The sequence below is a fragment of the Melitaea cinxia genome, chromosome 20 (genome assembly GCF_905220565.1).
Source record: "Melitaea cinxia chromosome 20, ilMelCinx1.1, whole genome shotgun sequence".
In the NCBI taxonomy this organism is placed as follows: Eukaryota; Metazoa; Arthropoda; class Insecta; order Lepidoptera; family Nymphalidae; genus Melitaea; species Melitaea cinxia.
In genome coordinates, this window is record NC_059413.1 from 1,842,712 (window position 1) to 1,869,980 (window position 27,269).

General features: G+C 34.7%; 1 protein-coding gene across 1 annotated transcript in view; it reads left to right on the forward strand.

The window, feature by feature from the left end:
• LOC123663574 (flotillin-2) overlaps nucleotides 1-27,269 on the forward strand; it is a 324,503-nt gene that overhangs the window by 277,308 nt on the left and 19,926 nt on the right. The window contains exons 2-3 of the mRNA XM_045598246.1: nucleotides 9,557-9,651; nucleotides 10,081-10,282. Coding sequence (XP_045454202.1) covers nucleotides 9,557-9,651; nucleotides 10,081-10,282 — 297 coding nt within the window. The remainder of the gene's footprint in view (nucleotides 1-9,556; nucleotides 9,652-10,080; nucleotides 10,283-27,269) is intronic.

The window sequence follows — 27,269 nt, forward strand, 5'->3', positions numbered from 1 at the left end:
AACAGGTCCTTATCTATGGCTTATTCTGCATCCTGCTGTTAAAGCCTATTCGTAACTTATGTGCAGGATAAACTTTATCCAAAAACGGTGAAACTGGCCCTTAAATGTTCTATTAAGGGAATGCCTTTGAAACGAGATTATTTCATTCATCATCTTATTTAAAAAAATATTGTTTATTATCGAACATATAAATATTTTTTTTTTTATTATCGCTATTTATTTTACTGGCGATCTTGAATTGACACAATGAAACATTCAGTTGAGATCTTAAAGACTGTCGGGGTAAGCTGAAGGAATTTGTGTGGATTCCCGTCATATGAAGAAAACAAGTTTTTGCAGGTATATTCATAATACGATACCGTTAGTTATTAATTAGGTATAAAGACATCTCAATGTTTTTTCTAATGTCCTAATAATAGTTGACATTTTCCCTATATATAGGTAATGTGTTCGACTCCTAACTGAATTCTTTCAAATGGGGTGTTCTGTATGTGTCGCATTCATGTTGGTCATGACTTTGCACATTTAAATTCTAATCGTTAATATAAACTTTATAAATGAAATTTAACTATTAAATTTATTATTCACCTGAGAGAAATTGTTAATTTTTTAACCGACTTCCAAAAAAGGAGGAGGTTCTCAATTCGACTGTATTTTTTTTTTTTTTTTTTTTTTTTTTTTTTTTTTTTTTTTTTATGTATGTTACATCAGAACTTTTTACCGGGTAGACCGATTTCGACAAATTTTATTTTAATCGAAAGGTGGTGTGTGCCAATTGGTCCCATTTAAATTTATTTGAGATCTAACAACTACTTTTCGAGTTATATCTAATAATGCGTTTTTACTTGACGCTTTTTTCGTCGACCTACGTTGTATTATACCGCATAACTTTTTACTGAATGTACCGATTCTGATAATTCTTTTTTTGCTGGAAAGGGGATATCCCTAGTTTAGTACCATGATAAGGAAACCAGGATCTGATGATGGAATCCTAGAGAAATCGAGGGAAACTCTCGAAAATTCGCAATAACTTTTTACTGGGTGTACCGATTTTGATAATTTTTAATTTAATCAAAAGGTGATGTTTAACATGTGGTTACATATAAATTTTATCGAGATCTGATAACTACTTTTTGAGTAATCTTTGATAACGCGTAGTTACTTGACTATTTTTTCGTCGATCTACGTTGTATTACTCTTCGATGTAATTGAAGTCGGTTTTTTTTTCGTTTGCGAGCAAACACAATTGTTTTATGTAAAACACGTATAAACGAGTGGCGATACAGGCCGTGGCGACGCATCAAAACGCCATATGATGTATGTACTATACTATACTATATAATAATTGAGTTGTCGCGATTTAAAAGAAATCATTGAATTAAAATTTTTTATGTATAAAGGAAATAAATGTTTATTAAATACTAGCTGACCCGGCGAACTTCGTATCGCCTAACAGTCGATTCTTTAATTTTATTAATTTTTTTTTTGAATTTTTCTCTCCGTAAGAACCATCCTCGTACTTCAAGGAATATTTTAAAAAAAGAATTAGCGAAATCGGTGCAACCGTTCTCGAGTTTTGCGCTTAGCAACACATTCAGCGACTCATTTTTATATTATAGAAGATTTCAGTAAGCTGTCACTTGACGGCTCACATTTTTCATTGTATTTACTTATCTATTATCTGTATATATCTTTTGTTTATTTATCTTAATATGACTTAATTTGCTTCCTTTTGAACAATACATTTGACATTTGTATAACAATGTTACATAAGTAAATAACACTTCATCATTTCAATATTATGCGGTTGATTTGTTAACAAGACGGTAATAGAGAAAGTCGGGTGCAAGTCACTCGTATAGAATATCTTTCAAAGTATTCATTACATAACTATTAAATACTAGCTTCCGGTGCGCGTTTTTGTCCGCGCGTACTGCACGTTTTTTGCTGTTCCGTTTCCTCCCGCTCTAGCCAATGACACTAAGTGATAATAATTCTGCTCTCTCCTGGGGGAAGAAATTTTAAAATCGGTTTAGTGCTAACGAAATAAATTTTTATTTTATTTTATTTATTTATTTATTTATTTCATAACCATAATCTATAGTGTACTTATTTTCAAAGATACAGAGCATTATTATGTACCCCGCTGGGGCACGAAATAAATGGGTTGAAAAGAGGAAGCGCTTTTAGTAATATTTATTGTAATATAAAACTATCTGTTCTCGTCCAATATAATATTTTAGTAATATATCTATATATTTTCATTAACATAATATATATTTGGTCTTATAGTTTATCATTAAAGTATTCATTTATGTTATAGTAACATTTAGTGACTAGTAACTTGTTTAGTTTGTTTATAAATAAGTTACTTCTTGTAATATGATTTTTAATCTATTTATAGGTGTTGATAGTATTTTCTTTACGTTGTTATTACTTGCACTGTGCCCCCTGGTATATGACGCTCTCTCACATTTGTTGATTGGAAGAGATCTCTTCTAGGGATACCGATACGTCCACCTTTGCCATTAACCTTATGTGTAATTTTATGTATATTCTTTTGTAGTGTAATAAGGTATGTAATAATATAATAATTGGATTTGCTCGCGAACGAAAAAAATTACCAACTTCAACAACATTGACATGTACTACTGAATGAAAAGCTCCTAGCATACCTTGAGTTGAATGACCTCCTGTCGGACCAGCAATACGGTTTCCGCCGTAACAGGTCCACGGGGGATCTTTTAGTGTACGCCTCGCACATCTGGGGCGAAGCCTTGGACAAGCACGGAGAAGCGCTAGCTGTCTCACTTGATGTATCGAAGGCATTTGACCGGGTCTGGCATGAGAGCCTATTGAGCAAGCTTTCAGCTTACGGAATACCCCCGAGCTTGTGTGACTGGATATCAGATTTCCTGAGCGGACGATCATTCCGGGTGGTCTTAGATGGCTCCTCGTCTGACTTGATGGCGGTTAATGCCGGTGTCCCTCAGGGATCAGTTCTCTCTGCAACCCTCTTCTTGATTCACATAAATGACCTCCTCAGGCCCGGTATCTTTGGATACGCGGATGACAGCACTGTTACGGAGAGATACGTGTCCGGTCCCCGAGCTGGTGGGGCTGAAACTCATGAGCATAGAGAGGCTCTGGTTGAACGCATGAATTTGGCTTTGAAAGAGGTATCCGATTGGGGTGACGCCAACCTAGTCAAATTTAATGCTTCCAAAACGCAAGCGTGTCTTTTCACCGCTAAACGGAGTCCATTCCCATTGGCTCCGACTTTCCGGGGTGTATCTGTACCGATCACCGATAGTATTGATCTTCTAGGCATAAATATTTCGTCTAATATGAACTTCGGACAATGCATAGAATCCAAGGCAAAAATTGCTGGTAAGAAACTTGGTATCCTCAATAAAGTCAGGCAGTACTTCACACCGGAACAGCTTCTTACTCTCTACCAAGCACAAGTTCGATCGTGTATGGAGTACTGCAGCCACTTATGGGATGGCTCTGCCAAGTACCAGCTCGCTGCTTTGGATTCTGTGGATCGACGCGCCAGAAGACTCATCGGTGACAAATCGCTGGTTCGCTCTAGACTTCAAAGTCTCGAACATCGGCGCAAGGTTGCCTGTTTGTCGGTATTTTACAGGTTATATTTCGGAGAGTGTGCTCTAGAACTATACAATTTGGTTCCACCATCACCTTTCTACCACCGAACCGCAAGGCATCGCATGAATCTGCACCGCTATGTGGTTGAAATCCCACGATCTCGCACTAAACGATTTGCTTCCTCGTTCCTAATACGCACCGCAAAAATTTGGAATGCCCTTCCGGCTTCCGTTTTTCCAACGAACTATAACTTGGGTATCTTTAAATCAAGAGTGAATAGGCATCTTCTAGGCAAGCGCGCACCACCTTAGGCTGCATCTTCACTTGACTTCAGGTGAGATCGCAGTCAAGCGCTAGTCTATATATTTAAAAAAAAAAAAAAAAAATGTAATACAACGTAAGAAGACGAAAAAATAGTCAAGTAAACGCGTTGTCGAAGATTATTCAAAAAGTAGTCATCTAATCTCGATCAAATTTTAATGGCACCACATGACAAGCCTCGGAGAGCACGTTAAGCCGTCGGTCCCGGTTGTTATCATGTACACCTGATAGCGATCGTTACTCATAGTAGGGAATATATCCGCCAACCCGCATTGGAGCAGCGTGGTGGATTATGCTCTGATCCTTCTCCTACATGGGGAAAGAGGCCGTGGAGTGAGTGAGCCGTGGCCGAGAGAGAGGTAGTGGGAGTGCGGTGACATTTTTTTAGCTATTATTTAAAAGTGTAATACAGAACAATTAATTAAATAATTAAGGAGAAAGTTAAAGAACTTATCGCCACAGAGTAATTTTTATAATGATTCAGAGATTTTCTCCTCATCGTTGTACTGAGAACGCATTTACTTTATATTATATATTGTACGTGTGAAAAAGATTTATATGTTTAACGCAATTAAGTAAATGGTTTCGTGTACTGATCACGCTTGGTGTTATGCTGATGACGATTATAATGTTAATGTACGATGTGTTTGATAGCAAAACGAAAAAAAAAGACTTCAGTAAATACTCAAAAAACACTTGTCTGATCGCAATCAAATTCAAATAGGACACATGCAAGCAATAGCTATCGATTATAAAAGGGACATCGTAATCTGTCTATTCAGTAAATAATTGTGTTTGCTGGCAAACGAAAAAAAAAAAATCGACTTCAATTACATCAAGTAATAAAACGTAGGTAGACGAAAAAATAATCGAGTAAATATGTGATGTCATGGGACACCAGGTAAGAACGAAGTTCCTTCGGATAGTACAGAAGCAACACAATTTGTAAAAATAATTTTGAATTTTATATATATTTTCTAGTTCTTGATTTTTTTTTTTGTAAATTTTGTTCATTGGTTTTTAATTAAGTACATAAAAGTATTTGGGAAATTTATTATTTTAGAAAATAACAAATACCGTGAAATAAAGTAAATCAAACAAAATAATATTAATAATAATAATTCAAATTATTAAGTGAAATTAAAAAAAAATCGTGTATTTATTTTTGTCGACAGTATAAAATTACATAAATAATTTTAATAAAGTTTACTAGTAATATTTTAGTTTTACAAACGTCATATTATACAGTCGTGTGACTGATATTACGTTACTTCCGTTATATATTTTTAACCGACTTTCAAAAAAGGAGGAGGTTCTCGGTTCTCGGTTTTTTTTTATGTATGTAACATCAGAACTTTTGACCGGGTGGACCGATTTGGAAAAAAAAAATTTAAATCGAAAGGTGGTGTGTGTCAATTGGTCCCATTTAAATTTATTTGAGATCTAACAACTATTAGATCGTTCAATAAGTCCCGAGACTAACTTGGAAATGGCGCATATATTACCCAACAAACATTTTTGTCATATAATCAAACAATTATATGACTTTGAGTCTTATTAAAGTTATATTACAGTATTTTATTTAACTCTACGTCATGTTATGGTGCATTATGTGTCCAAATAGACATATAGATTTTTTGTCGTATAACATTGTCGTATAGACGTTATTTCGACATTTCTTTACAATCGTCATATAATAGCGTCTATGAAGACATCTATAAAACTTACATATACAACTTTTCGTCGTGTAAACGTTTTCGTAGTGTAAACGTTATAATACTATTAATTTTGTCATATAATTACCTTTTAAACATCTGCTAAACGAATAGTAATTGTTTACACGTAGTACTTGTAACCATTATATATAAGTCGAATAAGTGTACTAGTGTAACTTGTATACATCCTAAAGTATTACAAAAATGATAATGACCACGGCCATTTCAAATGTGCGCATATCATTTCGATGAAGTCTATCTTCGATAAAAACTTATCAACATCCACATAAATATGGATCATAATTGTGGGTTTACCTAAAAAAAAAGTATTATTCAGACTTAACTAAGTTATATGTCTCGTAAATTCTTCTGTTCTGAAAATATAAATTATTTGAAATAAGTTAGCTAGGCGTTTTATTATTTTATTATTGATCCCTAAATCAACTGTCATGGCGTACACATTTACAATATGTACGCAGTATATACGTCGGGAAGTTATATAGTTGTCATATAACGCAGTCACTTAATAAATTATTAATAAAAATATACGAAAACATTAAAATTTTAAAAGCGCATGAAAAATTTGTTACAAAGTTACCTCACATTAATCAGTAAATTTGATTGCACAATGGTTTGTAACTGATGAAATGGTTTTATCACCTCAACAAAGTAAAAAATACAATATTTTAACTCAGCTGTCAAAAAAACTGCCAAATTCAATTAGTGTGTATTATGTTTATAATCTGTTACAATTTTTCATTCGTTCAATATAAAAGTATCATCTTTAAATGACAATAATACAACGAATACGTTAGATAAACGTCATATTGTGTGCTATTACTCGACACGAAGTCGAATACACGCCGCGACAGCTATCATTACATGACATGTAGTCAGATCGCCAACGTGTATATGACTCCTATGCGACTATATAGGTATTTATATGACTGTTACACGAAACTCTTAGCGCCTTAAGTTGAATAAAATGGGCCCTAATGCCGTCGAGTAAACGTTCTAATGTCGTTTATACGATTATACTAAATAACATTAAGTTGTCACCAAAACGTCTACTCAACGTCGTAAATGTTTGTTGGGTAAAAACTCTTTTGATTTTTAAAAAGTACTGGCTATCAATACAAGAATATGTGTCAAATTTTTAAAAATGGAACAATAAAATTATTGATTTTGAAACATTTAAGTGACGCTACGGTTGTAATTTCGATACAATGGAAAAAACGAGTTTCGCGTGTTGATAAAACATTGTTTTTTAATGGGAAAAAATACCGTTGAAGCACAGCAATGGCTTATAAAATGTTATGCAGGATCAGCTCCCTCTAAAGCAACCATTTGTCGGTGGTATGCCGACTTCAAACGCGGTCGCATGGACACCAATGATGGGGAACGCTCAGGTCGTCCAAATGAAGCAGTGACTCAACAAAATATTAACCAAGTCCTCAAAATCGTATTGGAAGATCGGAAGGTAAAAGTGCGAGAGATAGCCGAGATAGTGAAGATTTCAGCTGGTAGTGTTTTCACTATTTTACATAAAAATTTGGCCATGAAAAAGCTTTTTTCTAAGTGGGTGCCGCGTTTGCTTACAACTAATCAAAAGGAACAACGTATCAATGATTCAGAGCGATGTTTGGCGCTGATGAATCATAATAAAAAGGATTTTTTACGTCGGTATGTAACAATGGATGAAACCTGGATATACCATTTCACTCCGGAATCCAATCGGCAGGCAGCGGAGTGGAGAGCGGCTGGTGAAAGCCGCCCGAAGCGTCCAAAGACTCAGAAATCGGCCGGTAAGGTTATGGCGTCTATATTTTGGGATGCGCATGGAATACTTTTCATCGACTACCTCGAAAAGGGGCAAAATATAAATAGTGACTATTACATGTGCTTATTGGAGCGATTGAAGTACGAAATTGCGGATAAACGGCCTCACATGAACAAAAAGAAAGTGGTGTTTCACCAGGACAACGCGCCTTGTCACAAGTCCGTGAGAACGATGGCCAAAATTAACGAATTGGGCTTCGAATTGCTTCCTCATCCCCCTTATTCGCCAGACTTGGCCCCCAGCGATTACTGGCTGTTTACAGACCTCAAAAAAATGCTTCAGGGTAAGAAATTTGACTCAAATAGTGAAGTTATCGCAGCAACGGAGGCTTATTTTGAAGCCAAAGACAAATCGTTCTACACACATGGGATAGAAAAGTTAGAAAAGCGTTGGAAGGACTGTATCGCTCTTGGAGGAGACTATGTTGATGAATAAAAATTAATTTTATAAAAAAGACCTTTTTTTAGTACTTAGTCTCGGGACTTATTGAACCACGTGTTACTGTTCGAGTTATATCTTATAATGCGTTTTTACTTGACGCTTTTTTCGTCGACCTACGTTGTATTTACCAGATAACTTTTTAGTGGATGTACCGATTTTGATAATTCTTTCTTTTGTTGGAAAGGAGATATTCCTAGTTTTGTACCATGATAAGGAAACAGGATTCGATGATGGGATTCCAGAGAAATTGAGGGAAACTCGAAAATCCGCATAACTTTTTACTGGGTGTACCGATTTTGATAATTTTTAATTTAATCGAAAGTTGATGTTTATCATGTGGTCACATTTAAATTTTATCGAGATATGATAACTAATTTTGGAGTTATCGTTTATTTTTATTATTATTTTAAATTTAAATTTTTATTTAAGGTCGAATTTCGACCACTGGGCGACCACTAGTTATACTTAATAATCAATTTCATATTACTTTTACTTAATAAATATATGTTTAAACTTCCTGTTCCTCTTTCAGTTATCACTCCAACTTAGTTGAGTAATAGATTAATTTGTTTTTAACCGACTTCCAAAAAAGGAGGAGGTTCTCAATTCGACTGTATTTTTTTTTTTTTTTATGTATGTTACATCAGAACTTTTGACCAGGTAGACCGATTTCGACATTTTTTTTTAATCGAAAGGTGGTGTGTGCCAATTGGTCCCATTTAAATTTATTTGAGATCTAACAACTACTTTTCGAGTTATATCTAATAATGCGTTTTTACTTGACGCTTTTTTCGTCGACCTACGTTGTATTATACCGCATAACTTTCTACTGGATGTACCGATTTTGATAATTCTTTTTTTGTTGGAAAGGAGATATCCCTAATTTGGTACCATGATAAGGGGAAAGTACCAGGATCTGATGATGGGATCCCAGAGAAATCGAGGGAAACTCTTGAAAATCCCCAATAACATTTTACTGGGTGTACCGATTTTAATAATTTTTAATTTAATCGAAAGCTGATGTTTGTCATGTGGTCACATATAAATTTTATTGAGATCTGATAACTACTTTTTGAGTAATCTTTGATAACGCGTAGCTACTTGACTATTTTTTCGTCAATCTACGTTGTATTACTTGTCGATGTAATTGAAGTCGGTTTTTTTTCGTTTGCGAGCAAACACAATTATATAATAGAGAAAGCGATTTGAACTTGCTCTTGAACGGTTCGAAAAACCCGTTGGTAGACCAGGGTTAATGAACTTGGAAATTATACCTTATAGCATTTAAACTTTCGCTTTCACTATAAACACTTTTATTCTAAGGGAATTACCGGAATTACTAGTCTGACATTTCCGATATTTCGGCGTCGTTTCAAGCGCCATAGTCGCTGAGACATCCGCCCTACGTCCAGCAGTAGACTGCAATAGGCTGAGGCGGTCGGCTTTTTAAGTTCAAGATGGCAGTGGAACTATGTTATCCCTTAGTCGCCTCTTACGACACCCACTGGAAGAGAGGGGTGGCTATATTCTTTACTACCGTAACCACACACCAGATCCCTAATTGACCCTATTTGTCGTTTAAACGTCGCTGTTATTATAGTTAGTTACTCATGATATTTTCTTTCTTCAGGTGGCTGTTTCGGTTCGACAAAGAAGCGAACAATAGTGGGCGGATATGCGTGGGCTTGGTGGTTAGTCACTGATGTGCAGCGCATCTCCCTCGAGGTCAGTGCTATCGTAACTCTGTTATACATATGTATATAAACAACTAGCTGTACCCACGACTTCATCTGCGTGAAATTTGACAAAATAGTTATTGTTCAGTTCGCAAAGTTATAAAAAAAACTAAATTAAAAGTAGCCTAAGTTACTCCTTATTACATCAGCTATCTGGCAGTGAAATTTCTGTCCAAATCGGTCCAGCCGTTTCAGAGATTAACTGGAACAAACCGATAGACAGACAGACAAAAATTATAAAACAAAATTTTTATTTTGCTTTATGTTCCGTGTAAAATACATATTAATTTTTATTATATGACAACACTTTGCACTTGTATATTAGGTTTTTTTTATGTTAAATAGTTATAACTGCACTGTTAACAACACCATATATGCCATATATACTACAGTACAAATATTGTAATAAACTCTGCAGGTTATGACATTGAACCCGATGTGCGAGTACGTCGAGACAGCGCAGGGCGTTCCCCTCACCGTCACTGGCGTCGCTCAGTGCAAGATCATGAACGAAGACGAGCTTCTGACCACGGCCTGCGAGCAGTTCCTGGGCAAGACCGTCAAGGAGATCAAGATGACTGTCCTCCAAACGCTTGAAGGTCATTTGCGTGCAATATTGGGTAAGTGGAATTGTTTTTACGAAACGTTTATAAAGAAATTTAAATAATACTTATTATTATTGAAATAATTCACAGCAGGAAATATCCTTCTTAAAATCTGGAGCTGCTTGATAGGGGAAGTACCTCGACCGTAAAGAATTATATACACAGCTGAATAACAATGCTGTGAGCAAATAAAAACAACCATCTCGTTTACACCCGTATTTTTTTGTAATCGTCTTTATAACCATATCATCGATGATAGTATTGTTTAAGGGAAGCGATTTTCAATAAGTAGGGTAGACGCAAAACTTTGTTTAACAAAAATTGTCTAAGCTTAGTATAAATGTGTTTTCGTAACTATTGTAGTTGTAAAGTTATAGCAACACGTATAAGTGTTATATAAAATGTGTGAGACTCTTACTTGCGGACAAGCCTAAAGGTTTTTGCAAGTAAATGTAGTGTAATACATGCTTTCCTTAATGTTACAAATAATTTAAAAAAAAATAGGCGTGTGTTTCTGTGGCGAGTAAGGTGACCAGAGCTTAAGGAAGGATCGGGGGTAGGATCGGCAACGCGTTTGCGATGCTCGTGGAGTTGCAGCGTGAACCACACGCTTGTTCGCCGTCCTAGTTGTATAAGAAATTATCCTAAAGCGAGGATTGGCTTAAATGGGACCAAGAAATGATAAGCACCACCTTTCGATTAAAAAAGAATCATCGCAATCGGTCCATCCGGTAAACAGTTTTTAGGTTAACACACAAAAAATACAGTCGAATAGAAACCTTCTCCTCTTGAACTCGGTTAAAAACTATAACCAACCAACTAAGTAACTAAGGCTTACTTTAGTAAGAGAAGATCTCTAGAAATAAGAATGTTATTATAGCTCCATCTAGTGTCATATCCCCACGAAAGTAGTTTGTCTTTTTGTATTAGTTAAAAACCAAGTACAATTGTCAATGTAGTTTTAGTTTGCTTTCATAGATGGCGCTTCCTCAATCATCACTAAGTAGATTCTACAGGTATACAAACAATTCTGTTATTAATTAATTGTGTTTCCTCGCTAACGAAAATAAAAAACCGACTTGAATTTACATCGACATGTAATGCAACGTAAGTAGGCGACAAACCAGTCAAACGAATACGAATTATTAGCGATAACTTAAAAATTACTCATCAATCTCAATCAAAAGACATCACATGGCAAGCACCAGCTGTTGATTAAAAAAGAATCATCAATATCGATACACCTAGAAAAAAAATTATAAGGTAACATACATAAAAATACAGTTGAATTGAGAACTTTTTCCTTTTTTTTAAACGGTTAAAACAGGCCCTCTGTACATTAAGAATATTTTGAAAATGTTTGAAGGCCGCTTTATGATAGTCACAGAAGCTAAAACTATAAAGCTGTACTTTTTCATTTCGTTCACTGCATTTTTGTACGTAGGCCGCCAATCTCAAGAGTTGGAAGGACACTTGACATGAAGTTAAAGATCATCAGTTAAAGAGCATCTTAAGCACTTTATTATTTTCATGCCGTAATTATTATATTTCCCTTGGAAAATGGGAGAAAGGTCATAAATATCGTTTGACTAGCTCCCAGGCGCAGTTTGTAGTGGCCCTGCTTTTTGCTCCACGGCTTGCTGGGTCGGTTCCCGCCTGATTTTGGGTGTGATATTTGTATTTATATATGTACGTAATATTTCGATGTGTAATTAAAAAAAAGTATTTAGCTATATCAACCGGCTGTTACCTATAAGACAATCATTAAGTTGCTTATTTTAACAGACGACCGTGTGTGTATGTTATAAGATATTAAACAATATATCTAAATCGTCAACGAAATGAGAGTACGTCTAAGAAGTAATGAAATAAATCCTCTTTGAACACATTTCTCAACCTTAACTTAAATCGAGTCCCATATTGTTCTGGTAATAGTATTGATTTGTATGTGAGAGTATTGGTTTTTCCTTGAATATATAAACTGTATTGTCATTCAAACAACGCACGCTTGAATCAACTTGAATCGGAACTAGGTATATCGAGGTTAAACTGTCAACAGTTTCCTTCGTAGGTAGGGTTGCCAGGTCTCCAAACCTAGTCGGACAGACTAGCCAGTTTGGCCCGACATATGGTTAAAAATGGGGACCCTAAATTGTAAGGGATTTTGTGTCCTAGTATGAGTTTAAAGCTGGACACCGTTTAATTTTGTAGGATACGTTTTCAAAAAGCCTAATTATGGCGGCTTTTTTCAGACGTCTGGCAACCCTAATCGTAGGTAAGTCTAGGTTACAAGTTACATATAATTTATGGAAACTGTTTGCAATTGGTTATGATTCGCTCATAACGCATTGCAAATCCATAATGTTAATTCAGCCTGTAACATCCCACTGCTGGTCTCTTTTTCCGTTTATGAGAGGGGTCGGAGCTTAATCCGTCATGCTGCTCCACTACGAGTTGGCGGACCCATTGTACAGTTAATTAACCGTTAGTTACCATAATAAGGTAAAATGCCATAAAACTAAGGCTCTCGAGTTAATAAGAAATCCTATTAAAAGTTAACTGAGGTTTCAGGAAATTTCCTGCTCAAAATATGGAGCAGCCCCGCTGGTACTTCCCGTACTTCGACCTTACAGAAGATAACAGCTAAATAACACTGTTTTTCAACAGGGTTGTGTTTCTGTTGGTAAATAAGGTGACCAGAGCTCTTGAAGGGGATTGGGGATAGGGTCGGCAACGCGCTTGTCATACTTCTGATGTTGCAGGCGTCTATAAGCTACGGTAATCGCTTACCACTAGGTGAGCCATACGCATGTTTGCCGAACTAGTTGCATAAAAAGGTGTGTGTATAATTATGTACGCACGTAAGAAGTTATACTTCATTGGCTAGCTGACTTCACGTTGCCAACTCTCATCATTTTTCCCTAACACGTTACAAGAAGTGTAACTTCAAAAAATAAAATAACAATAATATATTCAGTGTAATGATATAATATATGAGCTACATGATTCTATCATGGCTCTATGAAGGCAGATTTGATCTTAATTTCTTTAGCTATCTATAGCCATACACACTTTTATATAATTTGTTGAATATGTAGTGTATCTATATAAATAAAAAGTTACCGTCGAAATGTATATCAGCGCGTTAATAATAAATATTATAAAGCTGAAAAATTTGTTTCTTTGTTTAAATACCCTAATTTCAGGAACTACTGGTTTGAATTGAAAACTTATTTTTATGTTGGAGAGCCCATTTACCGAAGGAGGCTATAGGCTATTTTTTTTCCATATTGACGCGTGTGAAACCGCGTGAACAGCTAATAATATATAACCTGATAAACTCAGTTATTCCTGTAGCCTGGAATTGATTCGACTTTAAGGTTAAGGTTAAAGAACTTTATTCTCAAAAAAAAAATCGGTAAAAGTAGTCGATTGTCGTGACTACGCCAAGCGGTAGTTAAATAAGGTCCGCTATGCTGTATCTTGATCGTGAATTAGAAATAATTGACCGAAAACAAGTCGCTCTTGACCGACTTTTTTGAGATAGTCTGTGATCCAAATTCTCCATTCACATTGTTTTGACTTCCTGATGTCTTGACAAGGTAGCGTTATTTTATGATTATTTTTATATAAATTGTAAGTGTATATTATTATTATATTATCTTATATGATCAAAATCGTGTGACAATGCTAGTTACCATACTCCTCTGCAACGGCTGGATCGATTTTTTATGAAATTTTGTGTGTAGGGTAAGGTTGCTCAAGTCGTACCCCCTAAGGAAATAGTGTTGTAGTATTTAATGCATTTCAAATAAAACAAAATCTTTTGCATGAACATAATCTTCATTTAGTTACCTTTTAATCAATATTCATGGAAATTTAAAAGCCACTTAGTAACATAGATATTTTAACGATTTTCACAAATGTACCTTCGGTACGATTAAGGCACCTAGTCGCCTAATTCGTACCACCTATAGCCTAAATCGTGCTTAGAATAAGTCTTTAGTTAAGACATTATAAACGGTATAGAAAAATACTTAAGTAATAACAAGAGATCACATTAAAATAAACAAAATTTACAAACAAATTAGTCTGAATTACTAACATCAACTTGAAATATCTTTCTTTGGTTAATAGTCACAAAATCAGTCATAGTGACCTACAAACTAAACTAAAAATAGAAAACAAAATTGAGCTCAGCCTATTTTAGTCCATTGCTGGACATAGGCCTCCCCAAGTTCGTGCCAGACAAAACAAAAGCAAAAAGCCAAGAAGCAAAATTATAACGTGTTAATTATACAAAGTTAAGCTTAGACAATTATTGTGGTTGAACACAGATATCACAAAGGTATTTTTTTATTTTACTTTCGATGCTAGCACATCGGTCATGTACCCAACCTTTACATTTTAGACACTGAATCATATTTTCTTGATAATCTTCCTTACATAGTTGACATAGCCACGATTCTTTTCCTTTTATTTATTTGTTCTTCTTAGATGTTCCGTCCGTCTTTCTTCTCTTTGTGGGTTTATTTTCTGTTTTGATTTTTTTAATATCCAATACAGGCTTCTTTCTTTTACTTATGTTTTCCTTAGTTTCTAATTCATTTTTGTGGGGACTGGAAGTTAATTCCATTGCTGGTTTAGTACCTTTATTAAATTTTTTAATAAATGTTGTTATGCAAGGAACAGGAGATAATATGTTTAAGTGAGTTAGCCTGCTATTCTCTTTTCTTTGTTAAAAATGTCTCCGTAATGTAGGTTTTGGTATATTATGTCTTCTACAAGCTTCATTAAATCCGATTTCACCATTCCGATGCTTCTCCAATGTTTCGTTCATATCTACCCGCTTTCAACTATTATAAAGATTAAAAAAATTAAGTAAATTAAACGCAATTTTCTGAATGCCTAAGTCGTACTGGTACGAGTAAAGAATTCTGCACAGGTACGACTTATGCAGTGAGGTATTCTAAGTTTCAAAACAAAATTATTGTTATAACCTAAAAAAATCTACTATTTAGGTGTACCTAAACGACTGCCAAATTATCATTAAAAATAGACGTAACAAAAAAATAAGTTTAAAATTACATTCCTTTTATAAAAAACTTACGAATGAGCTGAAAAATTAATTGAAAACTGTTGAAAAAACGTACTTTTTGATTATTTTTGCTCCGCAACACGGCCGGCCGTCCGATTGTTTTCACGTGCTTACTTGGCTATTTAGTTCATTTCTACCTCATCACATGACAATTTTTATACGCGACAGCTGGGATATCACCGAGGTACGACTTAGGCGGTAGTACGACTTGAGCAACCTTACCCTATGTCGGGTAGTTCTGAAATCGGCTAACATATTTTTCATACCACTAAGTTATCGGGGCGGGGATTAAGGGGGTTGATAAACATATATTTATGACAAAACATCGTTTGCGGGGTCAGCTAGTATTTATTTGTAAAACGGGCAGCAGCGTCTTCGGTGCGACAAAGCCAGCCCTGCGGTCACCAACCCGCCTGCCCAGCGTGGTGACTATGGGCAATACACATGAGTTCACGCCATTTTTGGCGCAAACTTGTGGAGGCCTATGTCCAGCAGTGGACTGTGATAGGCTGAAATGATGATGAATGAAATTCAAATTTAACTTTTAATCTGATGCCGTAAATGACATTAATCAAAAAGTAACGATAATACGACTTCTAGATGTAACATTGCCTATTTTACCACTTTACACTAAGTAACTAGTCTAAGTTTTAAATTACAAAAACTCCGACATAGCTGATTTTTGCTAGAGATCTTGGGGGTAGAAGAAGAAATAAATTGCCAAAGTCAAAAAGTGGTTATTCGATGTCAAAGGTCTATAGCAAAATTCAGTACTGTTCGCGTTTTAATTATTTTATCCCTATTTTAGTTTCTAATTTGACCGGACTATAATATATATAATATTATAAATGTGAATATACGCGAAAATACACGCGAAAGTTACTCAACCGATCATCATGAAACTTGGTACACATATTCTTGGAGGTATTAGAAGTAACATACTCGTAGGATACTTTTTATTAAAAAAAAATTCAATGCGAGCGAAGCCGCGGGTAAAAGCTAGTAGATTATAAAGAATACCACGCTAAGACTTGAAAATAACACGTGTTTGAATAACTAAAAAAAAAAACGAGTTAGACCACACGGCTAAAGTTAAACTTCTGCACAATAGGCCTGCACTGTGTCTTAGATATACGAAACGTAACTGACTATAACTGGCTATGAGAGAAAGAGAGAAAGAAAATGTGTGCTCGCACCTCTCTGTCTTGCTCCGTTACTTTATAAAATTAGTACTAAGTTTTTTTTTTGAACCGTGTGTGTGTGAGCAGTGGGATATTACAGGCTGAAGCGAGCACACCGTCACAAAAAACCGACACACTAAAGCGAGCTAGCCAATGACGTATAACTTTTTACGTGCGTACATAGGTACACACACACACACACACTTTTTTAAATATAAACTGAAATAAAATTTTTACAGTGCCCTCGCTTAGATAGCTACCTTATCGCAAGGTAACGCCGGTCTTTAAGCAGTTCATTAAAATGTTAATTTCAGCATTATGCTTCCGCGTCACGTTCGGTGCACGCCGTCCTATCATTGACCTTCTTTACCTTCATACTATACGAGTGTACTTTCTTTGATCCTATTTTTGAAGTAAAACTACGCACTCTCACTTGGGGAGTAAGTTGGTGAATACGTGACAGAGTGTGATCGGGCGAGGAGAACGGAGAAAATGCATTATATGAGCACACATTTTATTTCTCTCTTTCTCACATAGCCAGTTACGTTTCGTATATCTAAGACACAGTGCAGGGCTATTGTGCAGGTCTATTGCTAAAGCCGTCAACCCGCGTTGCAGCAGCGTGGTTGATTAAGCTCTGGTCCTTCTCCTACATGGGCAAGGAGGCCTACACCCAGCAGTGGGATACTACAGGCTGAAGCGAATTGCTAAAGAAGCTTTACTTCAGTCGTGTGGTCTAAAGCACACAGATTTTTTTGTTGGTAGCTATTGTTTTGACATTAATGAAAATTCCCAAGCTATCAGAAAGGGCGATGCGATATCAAATTTATCAAAACTCTGACCGTTAAAACGGTAATATCAGCGGAACAGGTGAATGTAACAATCTTACCGATTGCACACACGTGGGTGAGATCACGTAGGCATGGAGGTTGAAGCCGGGACAACGAACTAGCCTATTTCAACGGGAAAGCAAACGTAAACAAAGCATTGCATTTGATTTCAAAAAACCGAACTTCAAAAAAGGAAAAGATTCTCAATATGATATTTTAAAATACTACCAAAACTTTTTTTCACCTCTTTCTTTTTAATACCCGGAATACACTAGCGATATTAATTAATTTATAATCATATAAAATGATTATTTAGTTCCTTCTGCGACTTCATTCATTTAATTATTTATGTTTTGATATCATAAAAAATAAATTATCCTTGTTTTTTGAAATATTTAGGATCGATGCTCCACTACTATTAGTAGCATGATTATGAATATATATGACTTAGCTTTTCTCGATAAAAGGTCTATTTAACAGTTTAAGAACTGAACTAACTTAAAATAAGTTTAAACCAGGAAGGAGTTCCATGAGATTATCGCGTTCAACCAAACTCCAGCCTTATAGTTTTAAAATAAATTCATAAATATACAAAACGGAGGCAAATTCTCTAATCAGGCATTTTATTAAGAATCAATTTGTCTTTAACTGAGGTAAGGCATAGCAGGAAACATCCTGCTCAAAATCTGGAGCAGTTCGACTGGGGTTACAGAAGATCACAGCTAAATAATACTGCTTTCAAACAGTGTTCTTGTGGTGAATAAGATGACTAGAGCTCTTGGGAGAATAGGATGTAGGGTCTGCAATACCAGAAGCACTTGCGATGCTTCTGGTGTTGCAGACGTCTATAAGTTACGGTAATCGTTTACCACCAGGTGAGCCGTACGCTTGTTTGCCAACCTAGTTGTATATTAAAAAAAAACAAAAACAAAAGTTGGGCAGTTTTAACCGACTTCAAAAAAGGAGGAGGTTACTCAATCCGACCGTATATATATATTTATGTATGTTCGGGGATAACTTTGTCGTTTATGAACCGATTTTGATAATTCTTTTTTTGTTGGAAAGGAGATATCCCTAGTTTGGTATCATGATAAGGAAACCAGGATCTGATGATGGAATCCCAGAGAAATCGAGGGAATCCCTCGAAAATCGTAGGGACGACTAGTGCGTTTGTTAATTTTGTTCGTCTGCTTATGTTGAATTACTTGTCGATGTAATTGAAGTCGTTTTTTTAGTTTACGAGCAAACACAATTATTTAAACAAAAATAAAAAAAATTACATTTAGATGTGTAAATTAAAATGTAAACAGTATTCGCTAATCTACACAGACTACAGACACTTTGGCGTTAATAACCATCGTTATTGGGTATTTGCGATACATATTAGAGATTGTTCGGATAGAAACGGTATATCCATCACTCGAAACGAATAATTTAATAATACGCTTCAGCCTGTAATATCCCACTACTGGGCTCTTTCCCCATGTAGTAGAAGGATCAGAGCGTAATCCACCACGCTGCTCCAATGCGGGTTGGCGGATATATTCCCTACTATGAGTAACAATCGCTATCAGGTGTACATGGTAACAACCGGGACCGACGGCTTAACGTGCTCTCCGAGGCACGGTGGGGAGACCCACAAGGACTGCACAAACACCCAGACCACGGCAAACACCTGCATGGCCAGTACAAATGTTTGTCATGTGCGGGGATCAAACCGGCAACCGCCAACGCAACAGGTACAAACCGGTGCTGTGACCGTTAAATCAAATAAACTTTACATCTTTAGGTTATTGGTATAAATTAAATTTGGATAATTAATCATCTTCCTCCTTGTGATATTTCATAATTTTTGCAACTTCCTCCTTTCGATCTTCACGTAATTAATCGACGACCCCTAATTGTATGTATTGTATTTATTTATTTTTACTTTTTTTGCATAAATAGTCAAACACTTTTACTTAATAAAAAAAAAAAGGAAAAAAAAAACAGCAGAAATAAAATTATACAAAATTTGTACGATTTTATTTTTGTGTTACACACACATTAGGAAATTCTAAACATTTTTTAAAATATCATATCAAAAATCGACCGTTCCAGCGGGGATCGAACCTGCATCTCCGACTCAACAACACGTCGGAAAATTAAAAACAAATAAGTAAATAAATAATAAATAACTTAAACAATAATAATAATATTAACCAAATTTATTAAATTTAATTGTATGTGTTTATTTTTAAATGTTTGTGTTCCTTAACAATAAATAAAAAAAGAAAAAGTAGTTACAATGACAGCATGCAGAGGCGGTCTTATTGGTTTAAGCTATGTCTTCCAGACAAACCCAGGTGAGAGGAGATTATTAGTCATTGAATTATATTTGTAAATATATGTTTTATTATCTTCCTCATAACTTTTTACAAGGTGTAGCGATTTATATTCGCCAACCCGCATTGAAGCAGCGTGGCGGTTTAAGCTCCGATCCTTCTCCTACATGGGAATGATGCCTATGCCCATCGGTAGGATATTACAGGCTGTAGCATGGTGTAGCGTACCGATTTATTTGATTATTATTTTTATTAATCAAAAGCTGGTGATTGTCATGTATTTCCATTTAAATTTTATCGAGATTTGGCAAGTATTTTTTGAGTTACCTCTAATAATACATATTTACTTGGCTATTTCGTGACAAGTTACTTACTGTTACAAGTTACTTTAATTGAGGTAGGGCACAGCAGGAATTTCCTGCTCAAAATATGGAGCAGCCCGACTGGGCTAGTACCTCGACCTTACAGAAGATCACAGCTAAATAATACTGTTTTCAAGCAGTATTGTGTTCCTGTTGGTGAGTAAGGTGACCAGAGCTTCTGGACAGATTGGGGATTGGGTCGGCAACGCGCTTGCGATGCTTCTGGTGTTGCAGGTGTCTATAAGCTACAGCAATCGCTTACCATCAGGTGAGCCGTACGCTTGTTTGCCGACGTAGTGACATAAAAAAAAGTTAACAAGCGTTACAATTGAAGTCGTTTGACTCACCGAACATTGAAGCATCTACTCTGATACTGGCAATTCCGTAAGGGTGCTAAAGCCAAAGAAGAAGAAAAAGAAGTCGTTTGATAATTGTAATTAAAAAAATATAACTAGCATCTTCGACATCATAGGGGGTTTTAGCTGGTATATTATACAAGTTTTAGAGTTTGTAATAATATTGATACAATATAATTTTATCATTATATGTTATATTAAAAAAAAAGAATCTTTTAAAGTAATTCTTAATTAATAATAATTTTTATAAGTTTCGATATCGATAGTGACAAGTAAAATATCCAGCAATAGCGGGGGAACCCGGTTTATATAGTAAAGGACCTTCGAACCTCATCATTCAGTCGAAGGCACTTGTGAGTTACAGTACCCCGTAATAGTTAAACGTGTAAATTACGCGCGTTTGAGTTATTTAAACCATTATTACGTATATTATTATTATTAAATTTTAAGTTTAATATTGTTTTAGTGTGGAGTAAAAAGTTTTTTTTTTCATATTTGCTTTCTACGTGTAGATTGTATGTATATATAATATTAATTAGATTACCATCAGCTAGAAGTCTTAGTTTCATTTATTGAGTTTAAAATATAGATATTTTAAACAATGCAGTGTTGATAGTAATGGTAAAATAGTGTTTTGTGTCTGTATTTATTTTTATTTTGGTGAAGCCATGTCGCTATTATGGATGAGCGCATTTAATCTCGGGTTAACAGTTGGTGCTACTTATGCAATTGTTAAAAGGTAAGTTATACATATAGTTTTTAATGAAAACTAACCCAGCGGACTTTGTAGTGCTGTAATTTTTTTTCCAATATATCGATTTTATTTAAATTAAATAACATAAAATAATTTTCCAAGTTGTTGCAGTCTTTTCGGATGTTGTGCTTGTACATATATTTCGATAGTTAATTTTTATTTATAAAATGTTTTCTAAATTTGATTTATTTGTTGGGTACAACTTTATTCGTATGTTAGTTTTTAGTTCAAGAAGATTGATGTAAAATTGTTTTGAATTAAATAATTTTAGCGTTGCAAAAATAGAAATAAAAAATATTAAGATTATGATTTTTTTATTTCTATTTTTTTTTCTGTTTTTTGTTGTTTTGTTATAAATATTGTTTGTTCTGTTGTTTTTTTTTTGTTTGTTACATTTTATTTTCATTTATTTTTGCAGAATACAAAGTAAAAAATTCTTTATATGAGTGTGTTTGAAGAAGAATCGCAAAAACAAGGTTTAATTTGTTTTCGCTTATTAGCCAGTCAAAGATCCGAATTGAAAGTATTTTCGGTTAATTTATGAACCGTTTACCTATTTGGTGGAATTTCGTTAATGTGATGGTGTTAAGAGGCTTGTAAAGGCTTTCAGTCTCTTACATCATCATCATCATCATCCTTGACTGTGTGCGGTGACTATAGGCAAAACACATGAGTTCACGCCATTTTTGGCGTGAACTTGTGGAGGCCTATGTCCAGTAGTGGACTGCGAAAGGCTGCTGTGATGATGATGTGATAGACGTCCGCAACACCAGAAGCATCGCAAGCGCGTTGCAGATCCTATCCCCAATCCACCCCAGGAGCCTTGGTCACCTTACTCACCGACTGAAACACAACACTACTTAAAAGCAGTATTATTTAGCTGTGATCTTCTGTAAGGTCGAGGTACTACCCCAGTCGTGCTGCTGTCTATGTTTATCTATACAAATAAATAATATTGGCGTGTCTATTTGTAATACTAAAATAACCGCCTTTTACTAAATTAATATGTATGTATACACGGTGGCACAAAATTAACATTTTATACAATTTTTGTCTGTCTGTCTGTTTGTTCCGGCTAATCTCTGAAACGGCTGAACCGATTTTAACGGGACTTTCACTGGCAGATAGCTGATGTAGTAAGGAGTAACTTAGACTACTTTTATTTTAGAAATTTATCTGTTTTATAACTCTACGAACTGAACCATAACTTTTTTTTTTCAATTTCACGCGGACGAAGTCGCGGGCACAGCTTTCTATATGTTTGTTTCGTTCAGCTGTCACACATACATTATTCTATACGTTTAGTAAATGTTAACATTACGAAGTTATCAGTTGCGTGTCATTGTTAATGCCTTTAAGTCGCAAGGGACTTCCGAGTTACGTTTCAATTTGAGGTCGTCGAACTATGTTGTCAAGGTGCTTTCCATTAATTTCAAGATCACTAAGGTTTACACCTGGCGCTTAGGTTCTATTAAAACAGAAGGTGGAACATTCGACTCTAAGTCTACGGGTGTGCTGTCGGCTTTTTGAGTTATCACACTAGTAATGCGTATTTCTTTGAATATTTTATCGCCTACGTTGTGTTACTGGTAAATGTAATTTAAGTAACTGTTTTTATTTATTTATTTTATTTATTTATTTACTCTTTATTGTACACCACAATATGCAAATACAAAATAATAATAATACAGACAACTTAAGAATGTGTAACAAGAGGCGGTCTTATGGCTAGTTAGCCATTTCTTCCAGATAACCCTGTTTTTCGTTAGCTATCGTTAAATTTGAGTTACCGTATTCGTAATGTAGATGCAGAGAAGAATCGGAAATAAATTCTCCGGTTACTCTTTTAAAAACTGTGTAATACTGTGTTGAACTTCGACTCACATATATCAATAAAAAAAATCTCTTCTCAGTACATAAGAAGCTCATCCACTTAGTAAATAAACGTCGAGTCCTCTATTTCGTATGCAAAGTAAATCGTTTTTTGTCCCGTCAGAAGAATCAACATTGAAAGACGCGTAAAAGGGACATTATTTGTTATGTAAATACGAAGGGAGACAGAACCGGCTGGCGGCTATGTGTATTGTTATATGAACCTTTTTGTGATTTAGCTTTTTAAGTGGTAAAACCTTTTTTGATGTTGACCCTAAAATTAATACTAATAATAAAGTCGACGAAGAAGAAGATAATGTCTAGACAATAGGAGTTACATTATTTAATACAATATTGTAATTAACTATGACTGGCCAGTTGGCGCAGTTTGTAGTGGTCCTGCTTTCTTCTCCGCGGGTTGCGGGGTACATTTCCGCCTATGTCTGATATTTGTATTTATTTATAGTTGTCTCATTTCTATGTTTAGTGTTTTTAGCTATATATAACATATAATGCATATATATATTTACAATTCACAATTTAAGAACTAACTATTTATCAAAAATAAAATAAAAAAGAATAACAATTACAGTTGGCTGTTACCTATAACACAAGCATTAAGTTGCTTACCGTAGGAACAGACGACCGTGTGTGTATGTTATAATTAAGATATTTAAAATATGTGTACTCAAAGTAGCTAAATAATACTGGCGACTTTACTTAAGTTTGTAATGTACATAATGTTAAAATGTATAATAGCAATATTTAAATTGTTAATTTTTAACCAGGACTAATATTATGAGTTGTTTAAAGATGTTGATTTTTTTACGTTCATTAAGTATGTGGAATCACTTTATGGCGAATTAAATGTAATGATTTCATTTCAATATAATTAAACTTTAACCTCGAGTCTCGGTGTAATATATATATATATATATATATATATATATATATATATATATATATATATATATATATATATATATTTATTTATGTATTTATATATGTATTATTTATAAATATGTTTATCGAAAAAAAAAAATGTAGCCATACCAGTCGGATGTTACCTTTTACCTATAACACAAGCATTAAGTTGCTTACTTTAGGAACAGACGACCGTGTGTGTATTGTGTAGAAAAAAAATAACACGTTGAATATTTTACATTCAAGATATATTGAAAATACGTTTACGAGGCAGAAGTTATTTATACTGAATTTAAATATGTATTTTTAAGAAAATAATAAAGATTCTAGTAAGCTTGAGAAAAAAACATTTACGAAAATAAGCTTTAAGCGTTCGTCTTGTCATTAATAGTAAAAACTGGTGTCTTAAAAATGTTTGTTGACAAATAATAACACGTGGATGTATTTATATAGTTGCGTCATTATTACGCCTTGAACTTGGCATTCAGACCGTAAGCCGCGCCCGTGACCTTCGCAATACTACGACACATCTCGAGATATAGCGATAGCGAACTGGTTCTTATACTTGAACATATTCTAACATAATTGTATATGTTTGAACTAGTACCGAGGGCTTTTGTATTATACAATTAGGTCGGCAAACAAGCGTACGGCTCACCTGATGGTAAGCGATTACCGTAGCTTATAGACGCCTGTAACACTGCAAGCATCGTAAGCACATTGTCGACCTAACCCTAATCCCACCCCGGAGTCACCTTACTCACCACAAGAACACAACCTTGCTTGAGATTAGTAGTTATGTTTTTTAGCTGTGATCTTCCGTCGGCTTTTTTTTTCCTCTCGGCTTACATTTATATTATGCCAATGACAAATTAGAAATACGAGAATGCCTACTAGGTTTTAGTATGCGCTAGATATTGTGATTTAGTTAAGGTTGCTAGATAGCACTGGGTGATATTACCTAAGTTTGTAATGTATCTAAAGTTGGGATGTAGTAATTTTTAAATTGATTGTTGCTTTGCTGCCTTAATTTTCGTTTTCTTGGCAATGTACATTTTTTATCGTTCGTTATGTATATATAATCACTTTATGGTCAAATAAATATTTTTATTTTATTTTTTTCGGATTATTTGGGAAAACTTGAAAAACGTTCATCAGATCTCGATTAAATTTAAATGGCACCATGTGACAACCACCAGTTTTCGATGAAAAAAAGAATCATTAAAATCTGTACACTCGTATAATTTTTTGAAATTTCACTGACCCTATGAACACTTATTACCTATTCTACGAGACTTACTGTCGTTGTTGGAACGAATTTCCTTAAGGGTCGTTGTGGAGGGGTACCTGGCCTGGTGGTGGGTAGCCGGCAAAAAACGTCCGTAACGTCAAAAAAGCGTAAGATTTTTATGTATAGTCTATGTATAATAGCTATACAGTGTCTAATGTATAGTCTACGTGATGACAGTTATTATTATTGCAGTTTTCTATTATTATTATATCATACATAATTGTTGTATATTTTTATAAATCATTCTAAATAAAATAGGGGTTTTAGTTTTTCCAAGTAGTTTTTTTTATCGATAAATAAAATCACAATAAAATATATAGGTACCTTAATAATTATTTTATTTATACCTCGAATAGAAAATGAAATTAATATTTTATAATAAGGGACTTCATATCTATCTGGTGTCCCACGACACCAAATGGTTTTTATTTTGGAAATCTCGATATTTCGGCGTCATAGGGGCCTTGGTCGCGGGTGACTGATGGATGTAATTTGATTAAGTAATTTAATGATAAGTAAACTCCGGTCACGTAACGAAGCACACACTCTTATTTTAGTATAGTTTCCTCTCCTCTTCCTCCTCGTAATTCTTACTCAATTTCATCGTCATCCAACTGGAAGACATTGAGATTGGCAGGGTTAATAGCTCGTAACATTGTATCAGGCGTTCAAGTTACGAGTTAAACCCGTCACTGAGATGATGAGATGATATTCTAAAACACCCTTCGTTTCCCATTATTTAATACGAATTATTTTACTTTTTTTTTAATATTTGAGGGATGACATGGTTCAAGTGGCAAGTGTGATGCGGAACAAAGTGGCTCAAGAGAGACCAGAATGAAATAGATTGGAGGAGGCTTTTTGAGGCCGATCGGTAAACAGATCTGCTTAAAATATTTAAATATAGTTTTCTGTATTATTTTTGATATGAGGTCATTAAGCTTTGTAAGGCACATTAGGAAATGTCCTGCTCAAAATCTGGAGCAGCCCGACTGGGGAAGTACCTCGACCTTACAAAAGACTATAGCTAAATAATTCTGCTTTTAAGCAGAGTTGTAGTCCTGTGGTGAGGGTAAGGTGATCAGAGTTACATGGGGTCAATCGGGAGTAGAATCGATAAAAGTTATAAGCTACGGTAATTGCTTACCATGAGACGAGCAGTACGCTTGTATTACAATTTTATTTTATGCAGTAAATGGATATTTTATATTTTTAGATTATCTGTCGGTAAATTATATGGCATGCTTTTGTCTATCGCAGCTTACTTCTGAATATATGTTTCTCCAAGTTCGCGCTAAACATTCTGGTTCTCAGTGATATATACCTCACTGTAATTAAATCATTACTTTAATATATACCTTTTGTTCATTCAGGTTTAAAAACGTAATACATTATATTGTTTAAAAGTTTTTTTAAAATAAATTTTTGATAAAACGGGTTGTCTGGAAGAAATGGCTAATTAGCCATAAGTCCGCCCATTGTACTTCACTGTCTGTAAATATCTTTATGCTTTGTTTGTAATATATTTGTGGTGTACAATAAAGTATAAAATAAATAAATAAAATAAAATAAATAAAACCCTTTTTCGGCAAGACCTTTATGAAGTCATTAATTATTACTATACAAGAGCTATACACGTTTGTTTCGAGTTGACATTTGGTATATAGATAATGTTAATACGGACATCAAAGGGAATACTTTTGTTATTACCACCTAGCCCGTTAGCGCAATTTGTAGCGACCCTGCTGCGCGGGTTATGGATTCAATTCCCGCCTAAGTTTGGGTGTAATATTCTAATATATAAAATTCTCGTGTCGCGGTGTTTGTTACCAAACTATGAACCGATTTTCATGGAATTTTGTTTGCATATCGGGTAGGTCTTAAAATCACGATAAGTGAGAACTACCCCATTTTTTTTTCATTTCGTCCGCAATTTTTTTTATTAATATTTTATATTGATTTGAAATTGAAAAACATACACAAACTTAAATTTTGACCCTTCTACCATCA